The 23,762-nt window shown below is 40.9% G+C and overlaps 7 protein-coding genes across 12 annotated transcripts; 3 read left to right on the forward strand and 4 right to left on the reverse strand.

Annotated features, from left to right (window-relative positions):
• Positions 1–74: 74 nt before the first annotated feature.
• On the reverse strand, positions 75–1,959 carry LOC125211227 (L-ascorbate oxidase homolog). Its single transcript, XM_048110949.1, has one exon. The coding sequence runs from the start codon at positions 1,887–1,889 to the stop codon at positions 219–221; it is 1,671 nt and encodes a 556-aa protein (XP_047966906.1). The 5' UTR covers positions 1,890–1,959; the 3' UTR covers positions 75–218.
• Positions 1,960–2,388: 429 nt separating this feature from the next.
• Positions 2,389–4,714, forward strand: LOC125211226 (L-ascorbate oxidase homolog). Its single transcript, XM_048110948.2, has one exon. It carries the CDS (start codon positions 2,523–2,525, stop codon positions 4,197–4,199), a length of 1,677 nt encoding a protein of 558 aa, XP_047966905.1. The 5' UTR covers positions 2,389–2,522; the 3' UTR covers positions 4,200–4,714.
• LOC125211225 (protein ACTIVITY OF BC1 COMPLEX KINASE 3, chloroplastic-like) lies at positions 4,430–8,630 on the reverse strand. Its single transcript, XM_048110947.2, has 6 exons — positions 7,906–8,630; positions 7,207–7,542; positions 6,220–6,775; positions 5,862–6,048; positions 5,398–5,767; positions 4,430–4,816 (listed from the first exon to the last, which is right to left on the reverse strand). The coding sequence occupies exons 1-6, from the start codon at positions 8,404–8,406 to the stop codon at positions 4,688–4,690; spliced, it is 2,079 nt and encodes a 692-aa protein (XP_047966904.1). The 5' UTR covers positions 8,407–8,630; the 3' UTR covers positions 4,430–4,687.
• A 585-nt stretch (positions 8,631–9,215) lies between these two features.
• On the forward strand, positions 9,216–10,022 carry LOC125211229 (maternal effect embryo arrest protein). The gene has a single exon (XM_048110950.2). The coding sequence runs from the start codon at positions 9,418–9,420 to the stop codon at positions 9,928–9,930; it is 513 nt and encodes a 170-aa protein (XP_047966907.1). The 5' UTR covers positions 9,216–9,417; the 3' UTR covers positions 9,931–10,022.
• A 4,009-nt stretch (positions 10,023–14,031) lies between these two features.
• LOC125211276 (2Fe-2S ferredoxin-like superfamily protein) lies at positions 14,032–14,770 on the reverse strand. The gene has a single exon (XM_048111001.2). It carries the CDS (start codon positions 14,726–14,728, stop codon positions 14,231–14,233), a length of 498 nt encoding a protein of 165 aa, XP_047966958.1. The 5' UTR covers positions 14,729–14,770; the 3' UTR covers positions 14,032–14,230.
• An 855-nt stretch (positions 14,771–15,625) lies between these two features.
• Positions 15,626–19,039, reverse strand: LOC125214273 (serine carboxypeptidase-like 20). Its single transcript, XM_048115216.2, has 14 exons — positions 18,850–19,039; positions 18,615–18,751; positions 18,145–18,218; positions 17,937–18,059; positions 17,755–17,857; positions 17,638–17,675; positions 17,460–17,561; positions 17,245–17,325; positions 16,922–17,161; positions 16,786–16,851; positions 16,592–16,713; positions 16,277–16,390; positions 15,979–16,024; positions 15,626–15,880 (listed from the first exon to the last, which is right to left on the reverse strand). The coding sequence occupies exons 1-14, from the start codon at positions 18,990–18,992 to the stop codon at positions 15,797–15,799; spliced, it is 1,473 nt and encodes a 490-aa protein (XP_047971173.1). The 5' UTR covers positions 18,993–19,039; the 3' UTR covers positions 15,626–15,796.
• Positions 19,040–20,108: 1,069 nt separating this feature from the next.
• LOC125214274 (uncharacterized) lies at positions 20,109–22,895 on the forward strand. 6 transcript variants are annotated; one of them, XR_007175089.2, is made up of 3 exons: positions 20,113–20,603; positions 20,950–21,201; positions 21,417–22,895. XR_007175089.2 is itself a non-coding variant. In XM_089069360.1 (2 exons), the coding sequence occupies exons 1-2, from the start codon at positions 20,171–20,173 to the stop codon at positions 21,013–21,015; spliced, it is 495 nt and encodes a 164-aa protein (XP_088925486.1). In that variant the 5' UTR covers positions 20,109–20,170; the 3' UTR covers positions 21,016–21,357. The 6 variants fall into 6 exon arrangements, 1 of the variants encoding a protein (XP_088925486.1); XR_007175087.2 differs by having other exon boundaries at positions 21,887–22,895; XR_007175088.2 differs by having other exon boundaries at positions 22,583–22,895.
• Positions 22,896–23,762: the final 867 nt, after the last annotated feature.

Genomic DNA, 23,762 nt, shown 5'->3' on the forward strand with positions numbered 1-23,762 from the left:
GATTTGTTTGATTGAGTGAACTTTTTATATTCATAATCAAATTCTTGTGATTTGTTTTCTTCACATTTGACGGAGTATGTTATAGTATTTCAAAGATTGGAGTATATGCAAGTAAATGTGAAAAAATTGTATATCCTGTGTAAGTAGTGTACAGCTATGCTATGGTGTTAGTTGAAATCTAAAGAAGAAAGAAATTGGAAAACATAAGGTATGATTGATCAGGTGTAGAGAGCAAGGTTGGGCTTATCCTTGACAATGCCGCAGAGTTGTTGAGTGAGCGGGAGATTGTATTCATCCCTCAACGAGTGCTCCGGTGAGACGATGCTAAAGTAGAGCTGCTGGCCGAGGTACGCCCTCTCCCTCATAGTCGATCTCAGGTTCCACATTCCGGCATTGTCGAGCGTGAGCATCACCGCCGCCCACGAGTTGGGGTACACCTGCACCGTGTGCCTGCTCACCGCATCCTCCAGATTGTAGCTGCTCCTCTTTTCCGGGCTCCACTTCCCCTGCTCGATTGCCACCGCGAAGAACGAGTATCCGTCCAAGTGCCACGTCTGGACGCTATTCTCCTCGTTCTCGAAGATGATCTCCACGAAGTTCCTGAAGGTCCCGTTCTTGACGCTCGGGGCCACCACCACCTCGGGGGCATTGGCCTCTGTGGGCGGCTCGTCCTTCACCAGGTCGTATTTGAACACCCTGTCCGCCATCCCGTAGTACTCGGCCAGCTTCAGCGGAGTCTCTGGATCCACGTGGGAGACCCCGTTGATGGCGAAGCGGAGCTTCTTGTCCACCACATGGCGGGAGTTTGCCAGCCTGATGGTGCGGGTGATGTTGATCTTGCCGTAGTGGTACGAGCCTTGTGGGTTGGGGCGGGCAGCGCTGGCGGTGAGGTTCCACTTGAAGGAACGGAACTGGTTGATGGACCAGGGAACGGCGTTGTTGTTCTCTGGCGGGGGAGGCGGGAGGTCCGGCGAGGCAAAGCCTTTTCCGGTGGCGTAGCGGATTGCGGCAACAGAGGTGAGGGTCTGCTTGGAGAAGCGGCTGGATGCGACCAAGTAGTAGTCCTTGGGGATTTGGTTGGCAGTTACCAAAACGGACATGCATTGCCCGACGTGGATATCCATTGATTCGTACGTGCTCTGGACCGTGTGCGATCCTTCCATCTCCACTAGCTTCATCATGTGCCCTTGGAATCTGAAGTTGATGGATAATCTCATCCCAACATTGCACACTCTCAGCCGGTACGTCTTGTCCGCCACCATGTTGATGAGCGGGTCCCCGGGATCTCCCACTCTGCCCGACATCCCGTTGATCTGAATGCCATCGGGTTTGCCAATGGATCGCCCCGAGTCAAGAATGCGCTGAAGGGTCTTGTGGTCCTTGTTGTACCAGTCGCCGAGGAGAACAGCCACTTCCATTGCCGGTTTATCAAATGGGACCGGGATGAGCTCGCGGCTGTGGACCTTAAGCATGCCCATGCCACCCGACGCACGCTGGAGGGATGTCGTGGGGAAGTAAATGTAGCTGCCGATCTGGTCCTTCACTTGGAACTTGTAGGTGTAGTTCTGCCCGGGGGGGATCGGGCACATGGTGCCCGGAGTGCCATCCTGCCACGAGTTCTTGCGGTGTTGAATGCCGGCCCAAGTGAGGAGAAAAGGCTCGTCGAGCTTGTTGAAGACGTTGACGACGATGTTGTTGTTGGAGGTGCAGTTGATCTCGGGGCCCGGAAAATCGCCATTGATCAAAATGCCTTGTTGTTCGGTGCCGAGAGGCGAGATTGGGCCGTAGGTAACGTTCCATTCGAAGAAGAGGTACGGGTCCTCCGCCGTGGCTATCACCACTAGACATAGGCTAAATGCTGCAAATATGAGTCTACTACATGAGCCCATGCTGGGTTTTTTCTGTGTTTTAAATTGTGAACTTTTTTTGGTGCCAAGAAGAAAGGTGGGATAATATTTTCTTCTGGCAAGTAGTAAGTTTATTTTATTTTGACTAAATATATACATATACATTTACTTGCCAAATGAATTGAATGAGTGGGTTTTGTTGAAGCAAATCAAAATTTTGGATGGTTAGTTTGCCGAAACATATCATCCTTCCAAAATCCTCCTCCTTCAGCTCTCGTCCGTTCTTTTACTTGGACAATTAATCATTGGACTCTCCATCTGTAATCACTCTTTTTTTTTTTTGGGATCTTGCTTTTCTTAAACTTACCATTAAATAGAATCCAGTGATAATTGGTGAAATTATAATTACAGACTTAAACTTTGATTAGGCAGGCTCTGAAGCACAATAAAATTGAAAGACCAGAGAGAGAGAAAAGAGCGCAAAAGGAGGAGATTTGAAGAGATGAATGAAGAGACACCCTTCATTTTGATAACAAACCTCTCTATAAATTCAATCTCACTTTCATTCAAACAACACCATTCTTCTCTTTGAAGAAGGCACTAGCAAGCCTTCTTCTTTTTACTTCTTCCTCTAAATAAAAAAAAATTAAAAAAATTAATTTTTTTTTGAAAAAGATGGGCTCCATTAGGAGGACAGCCCCATCCCTTGTGGCTCTGCCTCTTCTATGCCTATTGGCAGTTGCCAACGCCGGCGATCCATATCTATTCTTCGAGTGGCACATCACCTATGGTACCATCTCTCCGTTGGGCGTCCCTCAGCAAGGCATCCTCGTCAACGGCCAGTTCCCCGGCCCAGAGATCAACTGCACCTCCAACAACAACATCGTTGTCAACGTCTTCAACGAGATCGATGAGCCTCTCCTCTTCACCTGGGCCGGCATCCAACAGAGGAAGAACTCGTGGCAGGATGGAACTCCGGGCACCATGTGCCCGATCCTCCCCGGCCAGAACTACACCTACCAGTTCCAAGTCAAGGACCAGATAGGCAGTTACATTTACTTCCCCACCACCGCCCTCCACCGCGCCTCAGGGGGCATGGGCATGATCAAGGTCCACAGCCGTGAACTCATCCCGGTACCCTTTGATAACCCGGCAGAGGAGCATTCTATCCTCCTCGGGGACTGGTACAACAAGGGTCACAAGACAATCAAGCGCATTCTTGACTCTGGACGATCCATTGGCAAACCCAATGGCATTCAGATCAATGGGAAGTCCGCTAAAGTCAGAGATGCTGCTGTTGAGCCACTCGTCACCGTGGAGGCCGGAAAGACTTACAGGTTGAGGGTGTGCAACGTCGGGATGAGGCTGACTGTCAACTTCCGTATCCAGGGCCACACGATGAAACTAGTGGAGATGGAGGGATCACATACGGTTCAGAATGTGTACGACTCGATGGATATCCACGTCGGCCAATGCATGTCCGTCTTGGTCACCTCCAATCAAACCCCCAAGGACTACTACTTTGTTGCTTCCAGCCGCTTCTCCAAGCAAGTCCTCACATCCGTGGCCACCATCCGCTACGCCAATGGCAACGGGCCTGCCTCCCCTGAACTTCCACCACCCCCTCCTGAGAACTCTGGCGGCATTGCATGGTCCATGAACCAGTTCCGCTCCTTCAGGTGGAACCTGACCGCCAGTGCCGCCCGCCCCAACCCACAGGGATCCTACCACTACGGGCAGATCAACATCACCCGCACTATCAAGCTCTCCAACTCCCGCCAAGTTGTGGATGGCAAGCTCCGGTTCGCTGTCAACGGCGTCTCGCACGTGGATGGCGAAACCCCACTCAAACTGGCAGAGTACTTTGGGAAGGCGGACCAGGTGTTCAAATACAATCTCGTGAAGGACGAGGCAGAACAAGGGGATCACAAAGTTGTGGTGGCACCCAGTGTGAAGAACGCAACCTTCAGGAACTTCGTGGAGATCATCTTCGAGAACAAGGAGAAGACTGTCCAGACATGGCACTTGGATGGATACTCGTTCTTCGCGGTTGCCATTGAGCCCGGTACGTGGAGCCCCGAGAAGAGGAAGAACTACAATCTGTTGGATGCAGTGAGCAGGCATACCGTCCAAGTGTACCCCAACTCATGGGCTGCAATCATGACCACTCTTGACAATGCTGGTATGTGGAACCTGAGGTCTGAAATGAGGGAGAGGGCATATTTGGGACAGCAGTTCTACTTTAGCGTCGTCTCGCCAGAATTCTCGTTGAGGGATGAGTACAACCTCCCTGTCGGACAGGAACTCTGTGGCGTTGTCAAGGATCTGCCTAGGCTTGCCCTGTACACTTAAAGAAGAAGAAGAAGAAAAAGAAGAAGATGCTAGCTAGTCTAAATAAATGTGCATATACATATATGTGTATCCCTTTCCATTCTCAGAATGAATACACACATTTAACCTATATAAATCACATACCTTATTCTTACTTTCACATATATTAATCAGCATAGTACAATAAGAGAACAGATGCATCCATAAACAAACAAATAAAATAAATATCATAAAATGAGCAATGCTGTCAATGAACTGAAATATGCGAAGAATGCTAGTATAATCATTTCACGATTTTCGCCATTTATATCTTACTACATGATACAGAGATATACAAGATAAACCTATTGAGCCCCAAAATTTACATACTGATAGGCAACGAATCATATCATCACTTCAGGTTTACAAAAGAAGAATGATATACAAGCTAAAGATTAAATTTATATTCAGACTGATCTTGGTATAAGATTAAGAATCACTTTTATTATGACAACAGATGGGAAGAGCAGTTACAATGTTGGAGAAGTGGCGGCTGGTGGATCCCGGAGAACTTGCTGCAGTAAGCGAGCAGCCAGACGTTGAGTAATTCCACCAGCCACACGTCCGCCAAGTTGCCTTGCTTCCGGTTCTTGCAGTACCTGCACATACAAGTTTTAGCTTTTGTAAATTCCAGTATTTCTTTAAGTAGCAGAAAGACCCTTATATTTATTGTTATTCCCCAGCAAGAGAAATGCAACTCGTGAACACCACATAAATGAATCATGTTATACCAAAGCATTATGTTACGGCTTCATTTGGTTATTGAACTACATAAATAACATCAAAAATAAATGACAGATGGAGCTCCCTTTTTTTGGAGATTACCAGTCCTCATAAATTAGAGTTTCTAAAATAGTACTCCCTCCGTTCCATAGTATTAGAGGCATTTCATTTTGCACACTCGTTTTAGAAAAATAATTATAAATAGTTAAGTGTAGAAAAAGTAAAAGTAAGAGCGAGAATATTATAGATAAGACTATTCTCTACATTATTCTTTCTTTTACTTTACTTTTTCTCCACTTTAACTATTTATAATTATTTTTTCAAAACTAGTGCGCAAAATGAAATGTCTCTATTACTATGGAACGGAGGGAGTACTTAGTATAAATTTAACCATCTTCTTCGAGAAAGCCTTCTGAACTCAGCATAGATAACACAAATAGACCTACAAGATCCTTACCTGTAGTATAGGCTGGAAAATACTCGGATCGAAGTTATCTGACGATCGTAAGAGTTCCCATATTCTGAATACTTGAGCCCTAAGCTCCATCATACTTTCCTGTTCAGCACTGTTCATTACAAACGGACTAGTAGTTCCATTGATATTAAAAACAAGAGTCCTTATCACATCAGGAACTAATTTGTATGATTCAATCGCTGAGCCCACAACAATGGCTTCAGTTACTTGGATTGCTTCTTTAATTACTAAAACCCGAAGTACTTCACCATCCGGCCCCAGTAGTAATTTAAGAACAGGTTGTAAAGCATCTTTGGCATTGAAATCTCTGTCTTTTCTTCCCTGTTCAAGCAAGTTTTCAAGTCTGTTCCACCTGTGGCAAACAATTTACCCAAGCTTCTGAATGAACAAAATGCAGGAGTGCAAAGAAAACAAGAAGATGATTTAGTAATTAGGAAACTACATGCCTGAATCTCCCATCCTTGAAAAGCAGTTCAATAAGAGCATCTCTGAGATATGGATTGGGATCGGTAAGAAGCCTTTTCGCAAAATATGGATACGACGCAGCGAGCACCTTAAAATTAGGGTCAGCATACAGAGCTAAGCCTTCTAGAACAGTGAGAGACCTTAAAATCAAAGCATAATATGCAGGCACTGTAAAAAAAAATGAAAAACTGTTGGACCCAACGCCAAAGAAATCATAACCTAAGAAAATTTATCTGAAGACACAGGACACAAAGACAAGTTTGTTTCTCCAGAGACAACAATCTGTCAGCATTATGAGATAAATTTGGCATGAATGACGTCAAGGAAATAGGTAGTCACCGTTAAATGGGAATTGGTAGAGAACAGCGCCCAAGCCATCCACAATCGTTTTAAAGTTGAGCTCGCTCACAGTTGAATTGAGTGCATCATCAAAGAAATTCCTCAAAGCTGGCACAATAGGAGTAACATCTACATCCGGAGACAAAAAGTCCAGAGCATAGTAATCACGAGCCATGGCTTCATAATCTCGATTGACCATATGAACGACATGACCAATTATGGCAGATCTAGCTTGCTCAGGAGTCTCACTCATCATTCCAAAGTCAAGAAAAGCAAGCTTTCCGTCAGGCGTTGCTAAGAGATTCCCCGGATGGGGATCTGCATGAAAGTAGCCGTACTCAAGCAGCTGCCTAAGACTGCACTGTATGCCAGTGTTCACTAAATCCAAAACTTTGAGCCCTTGTCTTTCGATGGCTTCTTGCTCGTTTAGTTTCACTCCTTCAACCCACTCCATAGTCAGCACCTTTCCACTTGTGTAGTCCCAGAAAATATCTGGAACGAGGACATCTGCTTTGTCCGCATACAGCTTTTTAAATCTCCTAGCGTTTTGCCCCTCCTGCAGAAACATATGACAGAGTTATACTTGATACAATCTAAACATGACGGATAATAGCAAAAAAGTACTCTGAGTCTCATTTTTTGGTTAAATATGTCCCAACAAAAACTTTCCATACAAAACTGTCTCTAAATTGTAGAAGATGTTGAAGTACTCTAGATCAGTTCGTTCGGAAGTCTTTAGTTTGGAGATCCTTAACTTAAAATTGAAACTTTTAAGTTACTACCTTTCTTAGCTATTAGAATAACACATTTTTGTTAAAACCCTAGAATAGTGAGACAAAATCAAATATTTACATTACACCACATTGAAATGTTCATACAACATCCAGCATTTTCGTTAAAACGCTAGAACAGTAGGGGCTCAACATTGCATTTTATACAAAAACAACAAACCTATGTGCACGATAAACATCATCCAGAACTACTAACCTGTACATAATTCAGCTCCTGATAAACTCTTCGAGCAAATTCATCAACGAGAGCAACAACATCACTAGTAACAATGTCGACATACTTGTTTATGAGGAAACCAACGCCTCTGATCAGGTAAAAGTCAAGACCAATAGCCTCTTCAATGCCAGGCCTTTGCACCTTGACAGCAACAACCTGGCCCGAGTAGTTCAACCGGGCCTTGTAAACCTGGCCCAAACTAGCAGCAGCAATCGGAGATGCAGAGATTGATGAGTAAACCGAATCAAGCGAACATCCCAACTCTCTCTCAATGCACGAAAAAGCTTGTTCATCCGGAAATGTTGGCAAAGCATCCTTCACCAACAAAATAACAAAGTTGAAACTTGACAACAACAGGGTAATTACGCTATTCATACCAAATGCTTCCTCATTGTTTCATGTTGGTACAAAAAGATTGAAATTTGCATAAATGATACAAAAAGGTTCCATTAAAGATCATCACATCATTGTTCCATCTTGGTACAAAAACTGTGTATATTGTTTCGTGTTTTGTGCATCACGTAGGTAAAGAGTCGAGTACGTCTAGACACGGATAACTAACCGAATGTATGGAAAGTAGTAGTACAAATTTAAATCTTTGTGCACCAACATAAAACCTTTAATGGAGTAGAAGAAAAGGGAAAAGTGAAAGAAAGAAGAAATAGAAATGGTGTGTACCTGCAGCTGAGAAAGCTCCTCAATGTAAAGGGGTGGGCACAAATCGGGGCGGGTGGATAGACCTTGTCCGATTTTGACAAAAGTGGGGCCCAATCGAGTGAAAGTATTCCTAAGATTGGCGGCTCGGCGCCTCTGGTTCTGATCGAGGCGGCCCTGGAGCTGGTCCAGCCACAAAGCAAAGGCGAAGGAGCCCAGCCCTGCAAAAATCTCGAAAGCCCTCTGAGCCACCTTGATTGGGCGGGAGCCGTATTTGGTGGACAGAAGCTCCGCGCTGTAGACAGAAGCATCCGCGGCTCGAGCCATTGCCGCCGCCTCGGCTTGCATATCATCGGCTCGGTCTCTGAAAGAGTCTCTCAATCGGGCAACACTTACCTCCTCTAGTGATCGGGGGGGCTTCGCCGCCTCCACCAGAGCCGCTCGCGGCGGACGTCGTCGTCGGCCTGTCCTCTGGCCCCAACTCAAACTGGCCGGACCCACGACAGAGATTGCGGCGGTACTCATCGAATCAATTTGGTCCAAAATAAATGCCAGTAGGGAGTAGTAAATAAAGAAACAAGCATGAATTATGATTTTTTCTTGTGGGTGTGACGTGTTCGCATCAACAACCCAACTTCACATTGCATATCTATTCTAATGGGTCCCGCCGCTGAATCAAAACTAGCCTCTAATTGCCAGAATTTGTAGAATTTGTGCATTTCTTGCTTCTGGATTGCGGCGATTCAGATTTGAGCAGGATCTGGACGGAAAGATTTTTGACACACTATCATGTTTTATTGTTTCCATTCACCCAATTTTATATAATAAGGAGTAATAAAAGATTAAAATGAAAAGATAACAAAAATGAAAGAATGATAAGAGATAAAATAAGAGAAAATATAATAATTATGCAAACAAAACCGCCCTTGAATTTTGTCAAAAACGTTCAAGTACTCTTGACAGTTTCGTTTGAAAATTTATGACAATCTTAACTGCAAATTGAAACTTATATGCTTGTAGAATTTTTTAGTTAGATGGGAATATTATCGTTAAACACTAGACAAAAGAAAATATTTAGGACTTTACGATATTACTTTATGCAACATTAATACACCCAATAGGCAATATTTAGGACTTTACGATATTACTTTATGCAACATTAATACACCCAATAGGCAATATTTAGGACTTTACGATATTACTTTATGCAACATTAATACACCCAATAGGCAATAGTGATTCTATGAATGATATTTTCGTAAAAAAACACAATTTGTAATTATATATATAAAACCATATACAATTTTTACCATATTGCAAGAAAAGAGAAAAGAAGCACAAAATGGAAATAAATGACATAGCAAAAGGTTTCTCTCTCTTCCTCGAAATATAAAAGTTGTACCTCTGCCGATGTACAACCTCTCCAAGCAACACTCCTCCGCAGCTCCTTCACCTGAAAAAAAAAATCACATTTATTTCTCCTCTTCCAATTAATCCCAAATTCCCCTTGAAGACGAGTACCCGAAACCCTACTCAATGTCGTCCACCACGAGCGTCCACGTGACGGCGCTGGACGGCCTGGTGAACGTGAACTCCCTCTTCACCATCGCCGTCTTCGTGGGGCTCTCTCTGGCGACGCCGGGGCAGCACAGCCTCGAGAACCGCTCCGCCTGCGACGCCGGCGTCGACATCGCGAAGAAGCTGCTGGTGTTCGAGGTGGTTTCCTTCAGCTTCTTCCTGTTCTCGTCGCTGGTGGCCCAGGGGCTGAAATTGGCGATCAATTTGCTGAACAGCAAGGACGTGGACGAGATATTTAGGGCTCACATAAATCTGAAGGTGCTGAGATTTGGGATGATGGCGTCGGCGATTGGATCGGTGATGGGATGCTTGTTCCTGATGCTGTCGATGGTGAATGTGATTCAGATCAGGCTCGGGATGCTTTCGTGTGGGAGCAAATCGGCCGTGCACGCTGTGGCGGCGTTGATTGTTTTAGTCACTTCTGCTCTTCTGGTTTACATCTCTACCGCCGTCTATGCTTTCCTGCACTGATCGGGGAAGATGATGTTATATCTCGTTGAGTTACTATGTTTTATATAGTCATTTTTGTAAGCTTTTAACTCATAATGGCTTCAATTTTGTTATGATGTTGCGTCTTGTATTTCAGTTTGTTTTAATTGGTTTTCGTTGACAATGGTGTCTCATGTTTTATTTTTGGGATTGATGTTGCGGCTTGTATTGCAGTGCGTAGTGAGTTTCGTTAATATTACTGAAACATAGGGCCTTCTTGGTATGGAAAGTGATTCCTACTTCTATTCTATTCATTTGCTTGGTGTGAATGGATAAAAATGCAAAGGAAATCCAAGGAAATTGACATTTCATTCATATCTTCATTCCATTCCAATCTCCATTTCATTCCATCATACCAAGCATGCCCAATATAGTATTAGCTAAAATCTACAGAAGAGATCTTCAATTCTCTGTCCTTCCTCAATTCACTCCGCCCACTCTTTCCCCAATCCTAGGAGCTCAACATGGAGAAATCACGGAAATCTGAAACCTACGTCTCTTCAACTCTAATTCATGATGACGAAGAAAATAGAAAAAGGACGACGTCGTTCCTGTCCAGTATCCCGGCGATCGATGCTCAATTCGACTGCATTTCATGTGCTTGGCAGGAAGAAGGATGTTCCACCAGAGATAATTGAGGTGAAGCAGGATGAGCTGATGAATAATCGGCAATTGCAATTTTCTTGGATCTGGTTCACTAGTAGTAGGCCCAAGTCTGTAATTTAGGAAAAGGAGAAAGTAATTTGGTTGTCTGTGCCAAGATCGATAGCTGTATAGTCCTTGGTTCTTGTAGGTATAAAAATTACTGCTATAGTTTATGCTGATGTTGATATCGACCATTTCTCTCAGCACCATCTGTTATGTTGTTTTAGTCTTGATTCTTTTATATATCAAATTATGTCGGCATACTTTAAACAGTTGTAATGTGTTTTAGAATGACTTTGTGCTCACTTCCTGTAGGGATTCAATTTCAATCAAGGAGAGTTGTTTGTGCTTACTTCTTGTTGAGATTCAATTTCTGTTTTCATAGGTATATAGTAGCACTTCATATCTAAGATTTAAGAAGATTGTTTTGTGCTTTGATTACTAGTGTAATTCAAATCATATGCAGTAAATCACATGTCCATTTTTGGGATTCATGCTACCGAAGGTAAGCCGACAAAGTTGCATAAGCGGAGGCACCGGATTGGGTCATTGTACTTCGACATGAGGCAGAAAGAGACCGAGCTCGCGGAGAGGGTTGCTCACCAAAGCTCAAACACAAGGAAAATATGGATGGTGAGATCACATCATTGTGGTGTGCTCTGGTCATATACATCGCAACATCAGTTTAAGATGGATCAGCTATATTCCTAAATTTACATGCTTATGCTTTATCGTCTTACTAACTCTAAAATGATATACCTTGAGGATGTCTTGTAATTAAGAGTGTTGAAAATACCAAAATACATGGTTTGTTACAAGTGAAATTGAAGACGTTGAATTGTAGTATTACTATTATGCAACTAAAGAATTATCAAATTAGGCACTTTTTCATAATCATGTCAATGAAATTAACCTAAAAATGCGCATAATATGAACAAATAATAATACTACTGAAGTTAATTGTGAAGAACGATGGCCCTGCAAAGAGGGCAAGCACTCTTCCGCAGCAGCCATTCTCCGATGCAGCCGCTGTGAAAACGATGCTGGCAGCGAAGAACTCCGACCGTCCAATATTCCCCATACAGGTTCTCCATGCACACGGCGCACACCTCTCTGTCCGCAGCGGGGCCACAGTTGTCCGGCCAATCACGAACGGCGTGGCGCTTGGTTTCTTGTTGAACTGAAGTGGCTTTGTAGTTGAAGATTTCACATAACCGACGATCGACGGCTGTGGGATCGAAATCGATGGTCGCGAATCCACGGTTGGAAGCCATGGTTTTTGTGAAGGAGTTATATGGCTGTGAGAATGATTTAATAGTCAAGTCATATAATGCTAATGTTACCATATTAGGTGATCCCCTCCGGTAAGATATTGATTCTTTTACCTAATCAAATTTGGTTTCGGCCAATCATCTATTTTCTGCCTTTTTAACAATTATTTATACAATAAGACGATAATAGGTTTCCTTCTACAACTACTCCTACTAAAATTTCCAATAGCACTGTTTCAGTTTCATTCTCTCTATTTATTAAATCTTTTTTTTTTAATTTTAATTACTTTTTCATATTCATGGTCTTCTTTTTCAATTAATCTTATATTTAAGATACTCAAATTCAATTCCCATTTTTATCGATTTCATTCTAATCACTGAACTTTATCAATTTCATCCCTCATCAATTACTACGCAATTGATTATTTTATTTGTGTGTGTTTCTTTTTGGAGCAAATATTCTTATTATTTAAATCATCACAGAACCTAAAAACATCCTATGATTCCCTCCAACCATTCTGCTGGGCAGTTTTTATCGAATTCTTTTATCTAAATTCTCCAGTTTTGATAATGTTAGACACCGAATAAGACATTTTTCAGCTTATCCCAGATTCCATTTCGGATCTTTGCGCAACGCCAGTGATGCTGTCACTCTGTGTCAGAAAATGGAAAGAATGCATCCCCACCCTTCTATATTGATTTCACAAAATTGGTTTTGTGGTCAAGACGCAGTAATATCATGTCGCAATTCACATGTTCAACGAAACGCTCCAAAGGGATGCTCCAGTAAATGACTAAACCTTGAGCGTTGCAATCGACTGCTCTTGCCATCTCAAAAGACCTGATTTTGTGTTTGCAGTTCTATGTAGATTTTTCGAGCTTGGGTAGAGCTTTAGGTTGTAACCTTCACCAGTCTCATAAAAGGGCTGATGTTGGTTGGGAATATCCAAGAGGCAACAAAACTGTTGTGGAAGTTAGGAAATGTGCAAGCCCAATGTATAAAGTATCATGCTTTGATTAATGGATTATGCAAAGCTGGACATACTCTTGAGGTGCTTCAATTACTTGGTTTGTAGGAGAAGGAAAAAGGAAGCTGCAAACCCGATCTTTATGTTTATAGTGCAGTCATCGATACTCAAGTAAATCAAACAAAATTCAAATCACATTCGATATTTGGTTTGGTGTTATTGTGTCAACATGATAACAACCTAGTACAAATGAGATTGTTGGTGCTAATGTCAGAGTAAATCTTTAATGATCATGTTTGTGTTCGGTTTCACAGTGCCAACACAAGAACTTGACACAAATAATATTTTTGGCAAGTTATTAGCATTGACAGTTTTTGAATTTCAAGCATTGTTTACCCATCTTCTAGAACTTCATATCAAGTCATCAAAATCTATTTCGAAATAAAATAGATGGATGGTGAATGAATGAGAAAGAAACTTAGATCACTAGCTACTCCTGAGCTGTTTCCAAAGCCTGCTAAGTTTTGGAATTGGGAGAAGCAAACAAAATGCCAAACTGCAACTCACTACACCAATGCATATCCAAAAGATCATCTCTAGAACGAATTCCAGTCATCCCATTCCATTTTAAGAACGTTAAAATCAATAGATGGCGTGATATGATATAACAAGCATCGTCCTAACTCCTAAGTTCAGCTGAAAAAAGCAATACTTGGAAGATACAATACCATAATCTTTACAGATTCTCATGCATCCTGATATAATCATATAAAAGCATACAACTACTCTTAATATATAACAACTCTGACTGGAACCAAGTTTTGGATTTCATCAAAATCAACTAGTTACTAAAATATCCGTACAAACGTTTAGATACTCAACTGTGTCCAAAAACGAGACTGATCTTAATATTCGATTGCATATTGCAGAACAGCTCTAATCGAACGAGTTCTGGATTTCATAAAAATCAACTAGTCCCTTATATAGCCGATGTATTACCATCATCTCGATACTCTTGCTATTCTTGACAGTTGATTGCATAACACACTAACTAGAGCCATTTTCAGATTTCATCCAAAACAACAAATTTCTAAGTGCCCCCATTGCTCAATTTATACACTCTAGCTTATGGCCTTAAAACACTATGCAAAAACATGAAAATGATGATATCAAACAAAGAACTAAGACATAAGAGCAACTGTGAAACATAAATGTATAGCTCATATCGAAATATCCATGGGCAAATGATAACGAAAATATGAAAAATCCAAAACCTGAAACATACTTCAACACAACATTGTCTTCAATTGATCCGGTCAAATATCCATTTAATTCATGGAAATTATTTGAATACAGAAGAAACACCTTACATCCGGCCTCCGCATCGAACTGAAACCCTTACGGAGTGTCCCAGGGCTTCGCCTCAGGGACGGCGACCACCATACCCTGCAATTCCGGCGTCAAAACCACCTGGCATCCAAGCCTCGCGTGCTTGTTCACAACGCGATTCCTCGAATTGCGATTCGAGTATTTCCTCAACACGTACTGCTCATCGTAGGACTGCGGCGGCAGCTTGTCGAGCCATTCCTGCGCGATGTGCACCTCGCACTCGGCGGAGCAGGCGTCGATCTCCTCCAGACGGTGCGACGCGGGGTCGATTAAGCCCTTGTTGGCCAGTGCCTTGAGCAGAGTCTGGCCGGTGAGCCCAATCACGTCTTGCTTGTTGCCGTCGGGGTCGATGGCGCTGAGATTGATGATCCGATCGGATACTTTCGCGGAGGTGGTGCGCGCGGCGGATGTGGCGGAGGTGCGCGCAATTACGGTGCGGGAGGAGAGGGAGAGAGAGGGTGATTTGGAAATTTGGGAGGCGAGTTTCTGGAGAGTGGAGATCGCCATTGTTGAGCTGAAGAGGGTTTGGAGTGGAGAAATTGGGGGAAATTTGTCAATTGTTGCTATTTTCATCTTGGGCTTTCAATAACATAGATGAATTGGGCCTGGCCCGGTTTTTATCTTTCTCCGCCAAATTTAAACACAAACCCAAATCCAAACTTGTGAAAATTATCCCAAGATTCCACTGCTATATTTCTTGGGAGAATTTTGCCAAATTCAAAATCTAAATTCTTCATTTTTCCATCGCTTCTCCGCATTATCTCTCATTTCTTGTACCAAGATCCAGTTTTGATAATGTTAGCCACAAAATTAGATGGTGGAGTACTTTTCAGCTTATCCTATGGGATGTTTTGTGCCCTTGTGTCATTGATTTCACGAAATTGTCGAGTGAGTGTTGTGGTTGCAACGTGGTAATGTTGCACTTCATCTTTTCAACCAAATGCTTCAAAGGGATACTCCTCTAAATCACTACAGTACTTTGAATATTGCGATTGATTGCTTTTGCCGACTGAAAAGACCTGATTTTGATTTGCTATTTTAGGCAGTTTTTTCAAACATGGGTATGAGCTTGATAAAGGGCTGATGTTGGTTGGAAAGGAGCGACATTGTTGTGGAAGTTGTCGACAGAAAAATTGTGTGAGTCTCCGATGAACGTACATATAATGTTATGATCAATGGCTGGAGGTACTCAGTCGATTGGAAAAAGGAACATGCAAACCTAATATTTATGCTTACAACGCAATCATTGATGATCTATGCAAGGATGGAAAGGTGAACGATGCTTTCCAACTCTTGATAAGGCCATAAGGGGATCTCATCCAATGTTGTTCCATAATTGAGGGATTATGCAATCATAATAGCAAGAATGAGGCTGATAACATTATACGGAATTGAGTAGATGGATAACTAACATTTATTTATTTATTTATTGTAAATTCGAAGTCACAAAGTATCACAATCATCTTATTTTGAGTAGATGGAGAACTAACATTTTGAGAATGGAATGTAAATAGGTTAACTAATATAATATCTCCGTCTCATACGAAGACGAAGACAGGGCAACGTCATTGACTTTCATATATTCGCGCCAGCCAGGAAGCGCGAATAGAACTCCAACGACTCGAGTGGCTTGTATTCCGGCACAGTGTGCCCGGCCCCCTGCGCAGTCAAGATCCAGGGTCAGTATAGTCGGTCCATTGAGGAACGATGCTGATAACGATATGTACACAATCAACAAATATCATGTGTTTGCATACCTTTATGGTGAGGAAAGTGAGATTGTAGTCATAGCCCTGAGTGAACCTACGTTTTCACCAAATGAAAAAACACAAGTCACATTTAAAAGGAAGGGAGAGTCTGTGTGAAATTGTCGGTATATGGATGCCCTTATCCGAATTCAAGCACAACATAACATCGTCAGAAAACAAATATGGCATCTTGGATCTCGGACGGATTTTCAAGACATGTCGTCAAATGTCAGGCCGAACCACCATGAAATACAATAAAATCGATAAAACTCCACAAAAAATTAGCATGGCAAGTTTTGTTACATACCCACTAACTTGGTCTTTCACATACCAAGGCCTCCACTCATCAATAGTCTTGTATCCGATCGATCTTGTCCAAGCTTCAGTTCCGGTAAACGGGACACACATATCATGATCTCCACTGCGACCAAGCAAAACGATCATGTATAGCCTCGAAAAAAATGTTTCAACACTTAGAGCTAAACATAAGGCAATGTTTACATTTCATGATATGATAGACTGATGAAACATAAAATCGAGAGTTTCAAGGATAAGATAGCAAACAAGTTCATATTTTTTTATCTAAACATAGTGTTTCAAAACTGTGTAGTGTAACTCAAACCTGTATATGAGGGCCCGATACCCGCGTGATGTGAGGTTCTTGTGATACTTGATCATGCTCCCAGCATCATGGTTGAATTCAATCCGGTCCGTGCAAAGATCCCACCTTCCGGCTAGGTCTGCCTGGTGGAGCCGGCATGATCTTTAGTTTGTTACGTACTTTGAGATCCAACAACGAGAAAAATGTAACCTTACGCTGTCAGCATGAAGCGCCTTCCTAACTGCCTCGTTGTTCAGCCATATGTCCGCGACCTCCTCATCCTACACGTTGACGAAGGAAATCAAAGTTGTCAACAAATTCTTTTGGGACAAATTGTTGTTTAATTCTTACCGTGCAAGGGACATTTTCACCATTTAGAAGTTGAGGCCATGTAGGGACATGTCCGTCTCTAACTGGAGCTCGATAAGGCCATGCACGCCCGAAAATCCTTTTTCTAACGGGTAGAGGCCTTTCTGTCTCACCTAATCTCATGAAGCTCAGAGGCACATTCGTGTTCTTGAGCTGAATGAAACTTGCTGGGGCGTGATAGCACGGCTCAAGTATGTCATATATGTTTAGATCGCCGATAGCCTGGAACGGCGTGAAGATGGCGAATACAACATGAAAAAGAATACATATACCTCCCAACATTTGACAGATTGAAAACAACTTACTTCATGAACTTTGACAAGTTTGATCTCACAGTTCTGGTTCGTCGGATTGTAGTAAACACCGTTGCATTCTGAGTTGACTGCCTGCATAATGAAACCATTGTAGCAAAACACACACATATCTATATATACACATAGTCCTTCAAATCTGAGTCTCGTCTTGTTCAACTGAAATAGTACATTTATAGTACAATAGAGGACGTGCAGGAGAAACGGACCTCAAAGAGCTCATCTGAGATAAGGCCCATTCCATGAGCGAATGGTACGAGAGCATTGCCATCAAACACACTGTCAGCAACTCCATTTCCCACCAAGTACCCCTGTAATATAAAAAAATTTGTAGTATTATTCTTCGTCTTTCTTGCTTACAAAGACGAGGAGTAATATATATAATACCTTGAGGTTGAGGACAGGTTTCACACCGGCATCTATTCCTACAAACTCGCGAAAAACATAATCAATTCGTGCATCCTCGACTATCAGAAGCACTTCACATTGGTAAGATAATCTTACCATTAGCTACTTCATAAGCCAAAGTTGGGACGTATATTCCTGCATATGATTCTCCCGCTATGTAGAACGGGTTGTTTTGGTATTCCGAGTAGAGCTCAAACCACTAAGCCAGACGACAAACCAAGTTAGTCGAGGCAAATATGCAGAAAAGACATATAATGAAGAGTTGTATTTTTCAGTGCCTTGAGGAGAAATGTATGAGAGTCAGACGCGGTCTTTAGGTCTCCGGTGATGTAATCAGTTGTGTTTGTTGAGTAAGAGAATCCAACGCCAGTCGGGGAGTCTAGATATATCACACTAGAGACCTAGAACGACAAATTGATGATATAGTGAGAGCTCATTGCGCAAGAAGTAACGAGAATTTTAGCAATTCATATCAAGAATCACAACCTTGGACCAACTGTATGGGTTGAGATGCAGGGTGGGAAAGCCACCATGTGGCTCCTTGGCAAAATTGAAGGGGCCTGCAATCGAAATCAAACACGATCCAATTATGGCGTAGCTGGAAGGAACGTCTCAAGAAGCAAACAAAACAACTGCACGGTTAACTAGCTTTCAAGGAGTGAAATATTCAAGAAAACAACCTAAGCAAACTTCAACATTGAAAAAGACCATACATGAATTCTAACTTACAACCTAACACATTTGCAACACAAACAGAATCTTTACCAAGAATAAAAGCTTCAACAAAAGATTCAAACTCAGAATCCTTTAGATAAAAGACAATTTCGATGCACTAAGTCTCACACCTTTGTTACTTCACCTAATCTTGCCAAAAACAAGTCCACATCAAGATAAACAAAAGAACACACACACATGTATATGCAGAGGGAGAGAGAGAAAGAGGAGGGTGTGATTACCATGCTCGTAGATGAAGCCATCAAAGCTTGAGCAACCCGGACCGCCATTGAGCCAGAGGACAACAGGATCCTTAGATGGATTCCTCTCAGACGCCACAAAATAGTAATACAATTTCTTCTCATTGATGGTGACATACCTATGTGTGTGGAGAAGAAAGATGGAGTTAAATAAAAAAGACAACAAGAAATTGAATCCAATCTAAAAGAAGGGGAAAAAATTGAATCTTTAACATACCCAGAATAGTGTTTGGAAGGGAAACTGCCATTGAAACCAGGGAGCTTTGCAACAAGACTGCCATCAGGCGCAGATAAAGCTGGATTGCAGCTCAATGCTATTTGTGTCAAAATTATTAGAATCAAAGAGTTAAAAACTCTCATCTTGCAAAATGTGGGTATAGCAGGAGATAATTTTTCTGATCAACATTATTATCTCTTTAATTTATGCAATGAAAGCTACTAGTTTTTTAGCTTACAAGTAAAGTGTTTGTGGATCAAAAGTGGTTAAAAAGTGGGAAGTTACAATGAAGGCATTTCTTTGCATGCTTGTTTTTCTTTTACTTTTGTTTTGGTTTTTTCAATGCCTCAAGTTGCAACTCTTAGGCATTTTGGTGTATAAAATCATTAAATAAAGTTGTAACTTCTTTTTCATAACATAAATAGAGCAACTAAGAGCTAAAAAAAGATTTAGAACTTAGCTAGTTGGGACTTAGCCCGTTCACCGTTGGCATAATTGATAATACTATCATAAAAGATGGAGTAGTATACTTATAACACTTAGTTGCAAAAGAAAATGTAATACTACCGCATGAAAAAGGGATCTTTGTGATGTTTTTAAGATACAATACAATTTCATATAGCATCAAAGGAAATTTATGAGGAGATAATTTTTGAAAAGAAAGATGATTTGTGATTAAAATATGTTGAGAATTAGTGTGTAGGTGCAGAAAAGAAATTATATTAGAAATAAGTTTTCTGTCCATAAAGTGAGATCTATTTGTTAGCTTTTTAGTGGTGTAATAGAAAATATAATACTCTATATAATATATGAAGTGATTCCTTTCAATTTGACAATGGTGTTCGTCGAAATGAGAACTTTTTTTTGTTTACTACTAATAATTTAGGGAAACATAAATTTTAAAACCATTCTTGAAAAGGACTTTAACAGTGTAATGTTGATAATTGAAATGGGACATGTAACTGGAGTTGGAATATTTGGGAGAACAAAAATGATTTAACTCTATCATTTACCTTAAATGCAAAATATTCAAGGGAAAATTGTAGGTTAATTAGCACGTAATTTAATTGAAAGGTGAAATTCAGCTATGTCGTTGGAATATATAACAATTTTCCGTACTTATCGGTTTATCTCGAATTTAAATACTTATCAGTTATCAACTACCCCGCCCCCAAGTGGACCCACGTCTTATTACACCCCTATCCATTCAAAGCCCAACACTTGTCCAACAAATTCCCAAAATCCCTATTTTAGTTTAGCACAATCACCTCTTCTTCCTCTCACACTAAAAAAAAAAAAAGAGAAGAAAAAAGAAAAAAAAATGGTCTCCCCTCGCCATTTTCTCTCTCTACTCATCTTATCATCAATACTCCCAGTGAGCTGGGGAGAAGCCTCAATCTACGAAGCTCTGCAGCTCCACGGCCTCCCCATGGGTCTTCTCCCCAAAGGGATCACTAATTTCAGCCTCGAAGCTTCCGGAAAGTTCGAGGCCCATCTGGACCACGCCTGCAACGCCAAGTTCGAGAACGAGCTCCACTACGACATCATCATCTCAGGCGCGCTCGGCTACGGCCGTATCGACCAGGTGTCGGGGATCTCGGCGCAGGATTTGTTCCTTTGGTTCCCCGTCATCGGAATCCGCGTCGACGTTCCCAGCTCCGGTTTGATCTACTTCGACGTCGGTGTCGTGTCCAAGCAGTTCTCTCTCTCGTCCTTCGACACTCCTAGGGATTGTTTAGCCGTTTCTGAGGGAGGTCAGTAGTTATTGATTGAGTTATATTGGGGTGTGGTGTGGATGAACAGAGCTACTCACGAAGCTGGTTGAGTATTTTAGAGGGAAAGTCAAATTTATGTTGTCAAAATGGGATCTTTTTGCTTACTGACTACTTCTTGGGCTGCATTTGGACACTTTAGGAAGGTTTTCTATATCTTGCACTTATATTTCTTTTTCCTGAATTTGAACAAGTTGTGTATGTTCTGTTTTATTAGTTGAGATATGATGGAATTGTTTTTGACAATGGCTGCGTTTGACTCTGTTATATCTGAATTGCTTCAACATGTTGTTGGTTAGTGGATCTGATTGATCATTCATGTATGCAGATCCCATTTGGGAAGCTGCAAGTATACGAGCTTGATCACTGGAATGCTCCTAGGATGACGTGGTAGATCTTTCACACGAGCACAGTGATGTGCATATAGCTCAATCACGTTGAATACCTACGTTCACAGATGTACAGAGAGTCGAGAGAAGTTGTTGCCTTGGATCCTCCCCCGGTTGCACGATCAGCATTGCTTCCATTGGTGGCGAAGATGCGGAGATGAGGAGGCGAGTGGCTCGTGGTTAGGATTCAGGTGACTGATCTTGATTCTTGCCTGAGTTAGTTATACTATGAGTTAGGAGATTGTTATGTTGATTTCCTTTCTTTTTGTTGTTGTACATTTATGTAGTACTACTTGGCTTGCAAATAATGAATGAAAAATGGCCCCTTTTGCCTTGATGATTTTGAAGTATTGGATGTTGGAGTCTGCTTATTCTTACAAACCTTTTTTTTAAATTTTGAATACAGCCAAATGATGCAGTTTTTTCTTCATGAAGAAGTTATTGGTTGGAGACAAATATAGGACCTTTTAGATGCAAAACACTTCAAGTTTAGGAGGGAGAGAGAGAGTATAGGCCAATGGGAGAGGGGTGCTCAATATGACGTCTTTCTTGAAAAAACCTTCTAGCACTAGAATATGCATGCTATGTTAAGGTGTCCCTACATTTAGGGCAATGTAGATGTCAACAATCACTGCTCTGCTCCTCTTTAGTAGCAGATTATTTGCAGGAATTCCACTCCTTTTCTCGAGCAGTAATCCGCTTGAATCAAGTAATTTAGGGCATGAGCGAGAAATGGATGACTCGTTTCTGGTTGATCTTGATAATGAAGATGAACTTCTGGAAGCAGATAATGACGTTGTTGAGCACATGAAAGAAGATGTATATGGTGATTTAGCTGATATAAAGCACTTAACTATGATGATCTGATCTTGACAGTGTATCAAAATGTTATGAATGGGAATGAAGGATGAGGCGAAGTCCCCAACATGGAAAGAAGAACACAAGCTGGAAATCTTCTTATATTTATTTCCTTTTGCCTTTCGATTTATTTCTTTGGATATGAGAAACCTTCCCAAATCATTGTAAGCTAAATTAGTTAGTATCTATGGTAGTTATAAATAAGGTTGTATCTTTCATAAAGGATCATCAATTAAAAAACCTACTTCTTAACGTCCCTCATCATTCTTGGAGTTCATCTCTTCTTTATCGAAAGTCTTTCCATATCCTACGTTCGTGATTTCGTTCACAAGCTGACATGATGCAGAAAGTTGAAGATGCATTAGAAAAGTTTGTCGATGTGAGATTGTGGTAATTCACAATTTCATCTGCAGCAAATACAGCTTGGATGTTGTGTTCATCACCCCATTGATTATACTCGGGTTGTTAGAAAGAAGAGGTATGGAGTTTGGAGGAACTCGGAGTAGTCATGTTTCAGAGACTGGAGCTTTATGACAACATGGTAGAATCTTTTGGTAGTACTACATTTGATCTGAATTCCCTTTTTGTAGGAAAATGGGATCTTGCGTATTGAATAGTTATTACATATCTGGATTGCTTGTGTTTTATTAGTTGAGTATATGGATTGTGATTGAATAAATGATGATTGTTGTGTCTGAGAATGCTGTGTGCTAGATCTTGCAGACAGATGTGTATAGTCGCCTTGGATCCCCCGGGTTACACGATCAGCATTGGTGGCGAAGACGAGGAGGTAGGTGCTTGTGGTTAGGGAATCATCTTGTCTGATCGTGTGGACTTCTTCGGCATGTCTTTGCTAAACAGCTTTGGCTTTTGAGCATGTCTTCTACGAAAAAGGTTTGATATTTACTCATTATTTTCATGACCATAGCTTGTTATGTTTTTTTTGTTTAATATTGTATTGTATTATTATTTTCATCCCTAATAAATTGTTATTGAGATTATAATATATTCACAGTTTGATTTTTTATATCCTTCAAGTTTAATGGGTAAAGTGTACAAAAAATTCAGCTGTGATTATTCATGAAATTTATAAATTTCTTTAATAGGAGTATTATTCTTTTGTAAATTTGATTTATTTTTGTTAATATGGCCAACCCTTTTTCATATTATTTCATGTATCAAGATGAAAACACAATAGTATGTGTATAAGCTACGAGCTATTTTAAAAATCAAATAACAATTACTACTGTACAATTTAATTCGAATCCATTCACAATTTCATTGTTTTAATGTCCTAATTTATGATTATTCTCAATGCCTTCAATTTAAGTCTTCACTTTTGTCACTGTTCGGAAAGAATACAATTTTATCTATTTCTATTTTTTTTCCTTCGATAATTAATTGTGTGGTTGTCTAGTTTTCAAGTTTGTGCCGCATGAAAGAGATGTGTTTCTATCTAGCTTTAATAAAGACAAAATATGAAAATAATCCCGCAAAATATCATAATGTTTTATAAAAAAAAATACACATTAATCAGTGTTTATATTATGATTTAGATATTTTCCTCATTTTCTCATTTTAATGACATATTCCGTTGAAAATACTCGATCCTTTATTATGGACGGAGGAGAAAAATAAATGCTACTAGTATTTTTTAGTGTGAACAATTGTGAACATTTTAATGATAGATCAAATAGTATACAAATAAAATTATGTAGAGTATTAGCGTTGAGACTTGTCCCCCTAGGAACTGTATTTTTATGCATAAATATAAATATATTTTCTCAACTTAATTAATATCAACACAAAAGTTATGTATTGATATGCATGCCCATGGTGAATACGTATCAACCTAAGATATTTTAACCAATAAAATGTTAAAACTACTAAATTA

Source organism: Salvia hispanica, chromosome 3 (assembly GCF_029641045.1).
Source record: "Salvia hispanica isolate PSC_SH4W2 chromosome 3, Shi_PSC_v1, whole genome shotgun sequence".
Classification (NCBI taxonomy): domain Eukaryota; kingdom Viridiplantae; phylum Streptophyta; class Magnoliopsida; order Lamiales; family Lamiaceae; genus Salvia; species Salvia hispanica.

Excerpts from the sequence above, each read along its gene's own strand:
- LOC125211227 (XM_048110949.1), bottom strand. The coding sequence starts at position 1,889 with ATGGGCTCATGTAGTAGACTCATATTTGCAGCATTTAGCCTATGTCTA.
- LOC125211226 (XM_048110948.2), top strand. The coding sequence starts at position 2,523 with ATGGGCTCCATTAGGAGGACAGCCCCATCCCTTGTGGCTCTGCCTCTT.
- LOC125211225 (XM_048110947.2), bottom strand. The coding sequence starts at position 8,406 with ATGAGTACCGCCGCAATCTCTGTCGTGGGTCCGGCCAGTTTGAGTTGG. Across the intron at positions 6,776-7,206 it reads AGGAGCTGAATTATGTACAG|GAGGGGCAAAACGCTAGGAG; the intron begins GTTAGTAGTTCT and ends ATGTTTCTGCAG. Across the intron at positions 5,768-5,861 it reads TTCAAGGATGGGAGATTCAG|GTGGAACAGACTTGAAAACT; the intron begins GCATGTAGTTTC and ends TGTTTGCCACAG.
- LOC125211229 (XM_048110950.2), top strand. The coding sequence starts at position 9,418 with ATGTCGTCCACCACGAGCGTCCACGTGACGGCGCTGGACGGCCTGGTG.
- LOC125211276 (XM_048111001.2), bottom strand. The coding sequence starts at position 14,728 with ATGGCGATCTCCACTCTCCAGAAACTCGCCTCCCAAATTTCCAAATCA.
- LOC125214273 (XM_048115216.2), bottom strand. The coding sequence starts at position 18,992 with ATGAGAGTTTTTAACTCTTTGATTCTAATAATTTTGACACAAATAGCA. Across the intron at positions 17,326-17,459 it reads TCTCAGATGAGCTCTTTGAG|GCAGTCAACTCAGAATGCAA; the intron begins GTCCGTTTCTCC and ends TTCATTATGCAG. Across the intron at positions 15,881-15,978 it reads TCACTTTCCTCACCATAAAG|GGGGCCGGGCACACTGTGCC; the intron begins GTATGCAAACAC and ends TTGACTGCGCAG.
- LOC125214274 (XM_089069360.1), top strand. The coding sequence starts at position 20,171 with ATGGTCTCCCCTCGCCATTTTCTCTCTCTACTCATCTTATCATCAATA. Across the intron at positions 20,596-20,945 it reads AGGGATTGTTTAGCCGTTTC|GCAGATCCCATTTGGGAAGC; the intron begins TGAGGGAGGTCA and ends TCATTCATGTAT.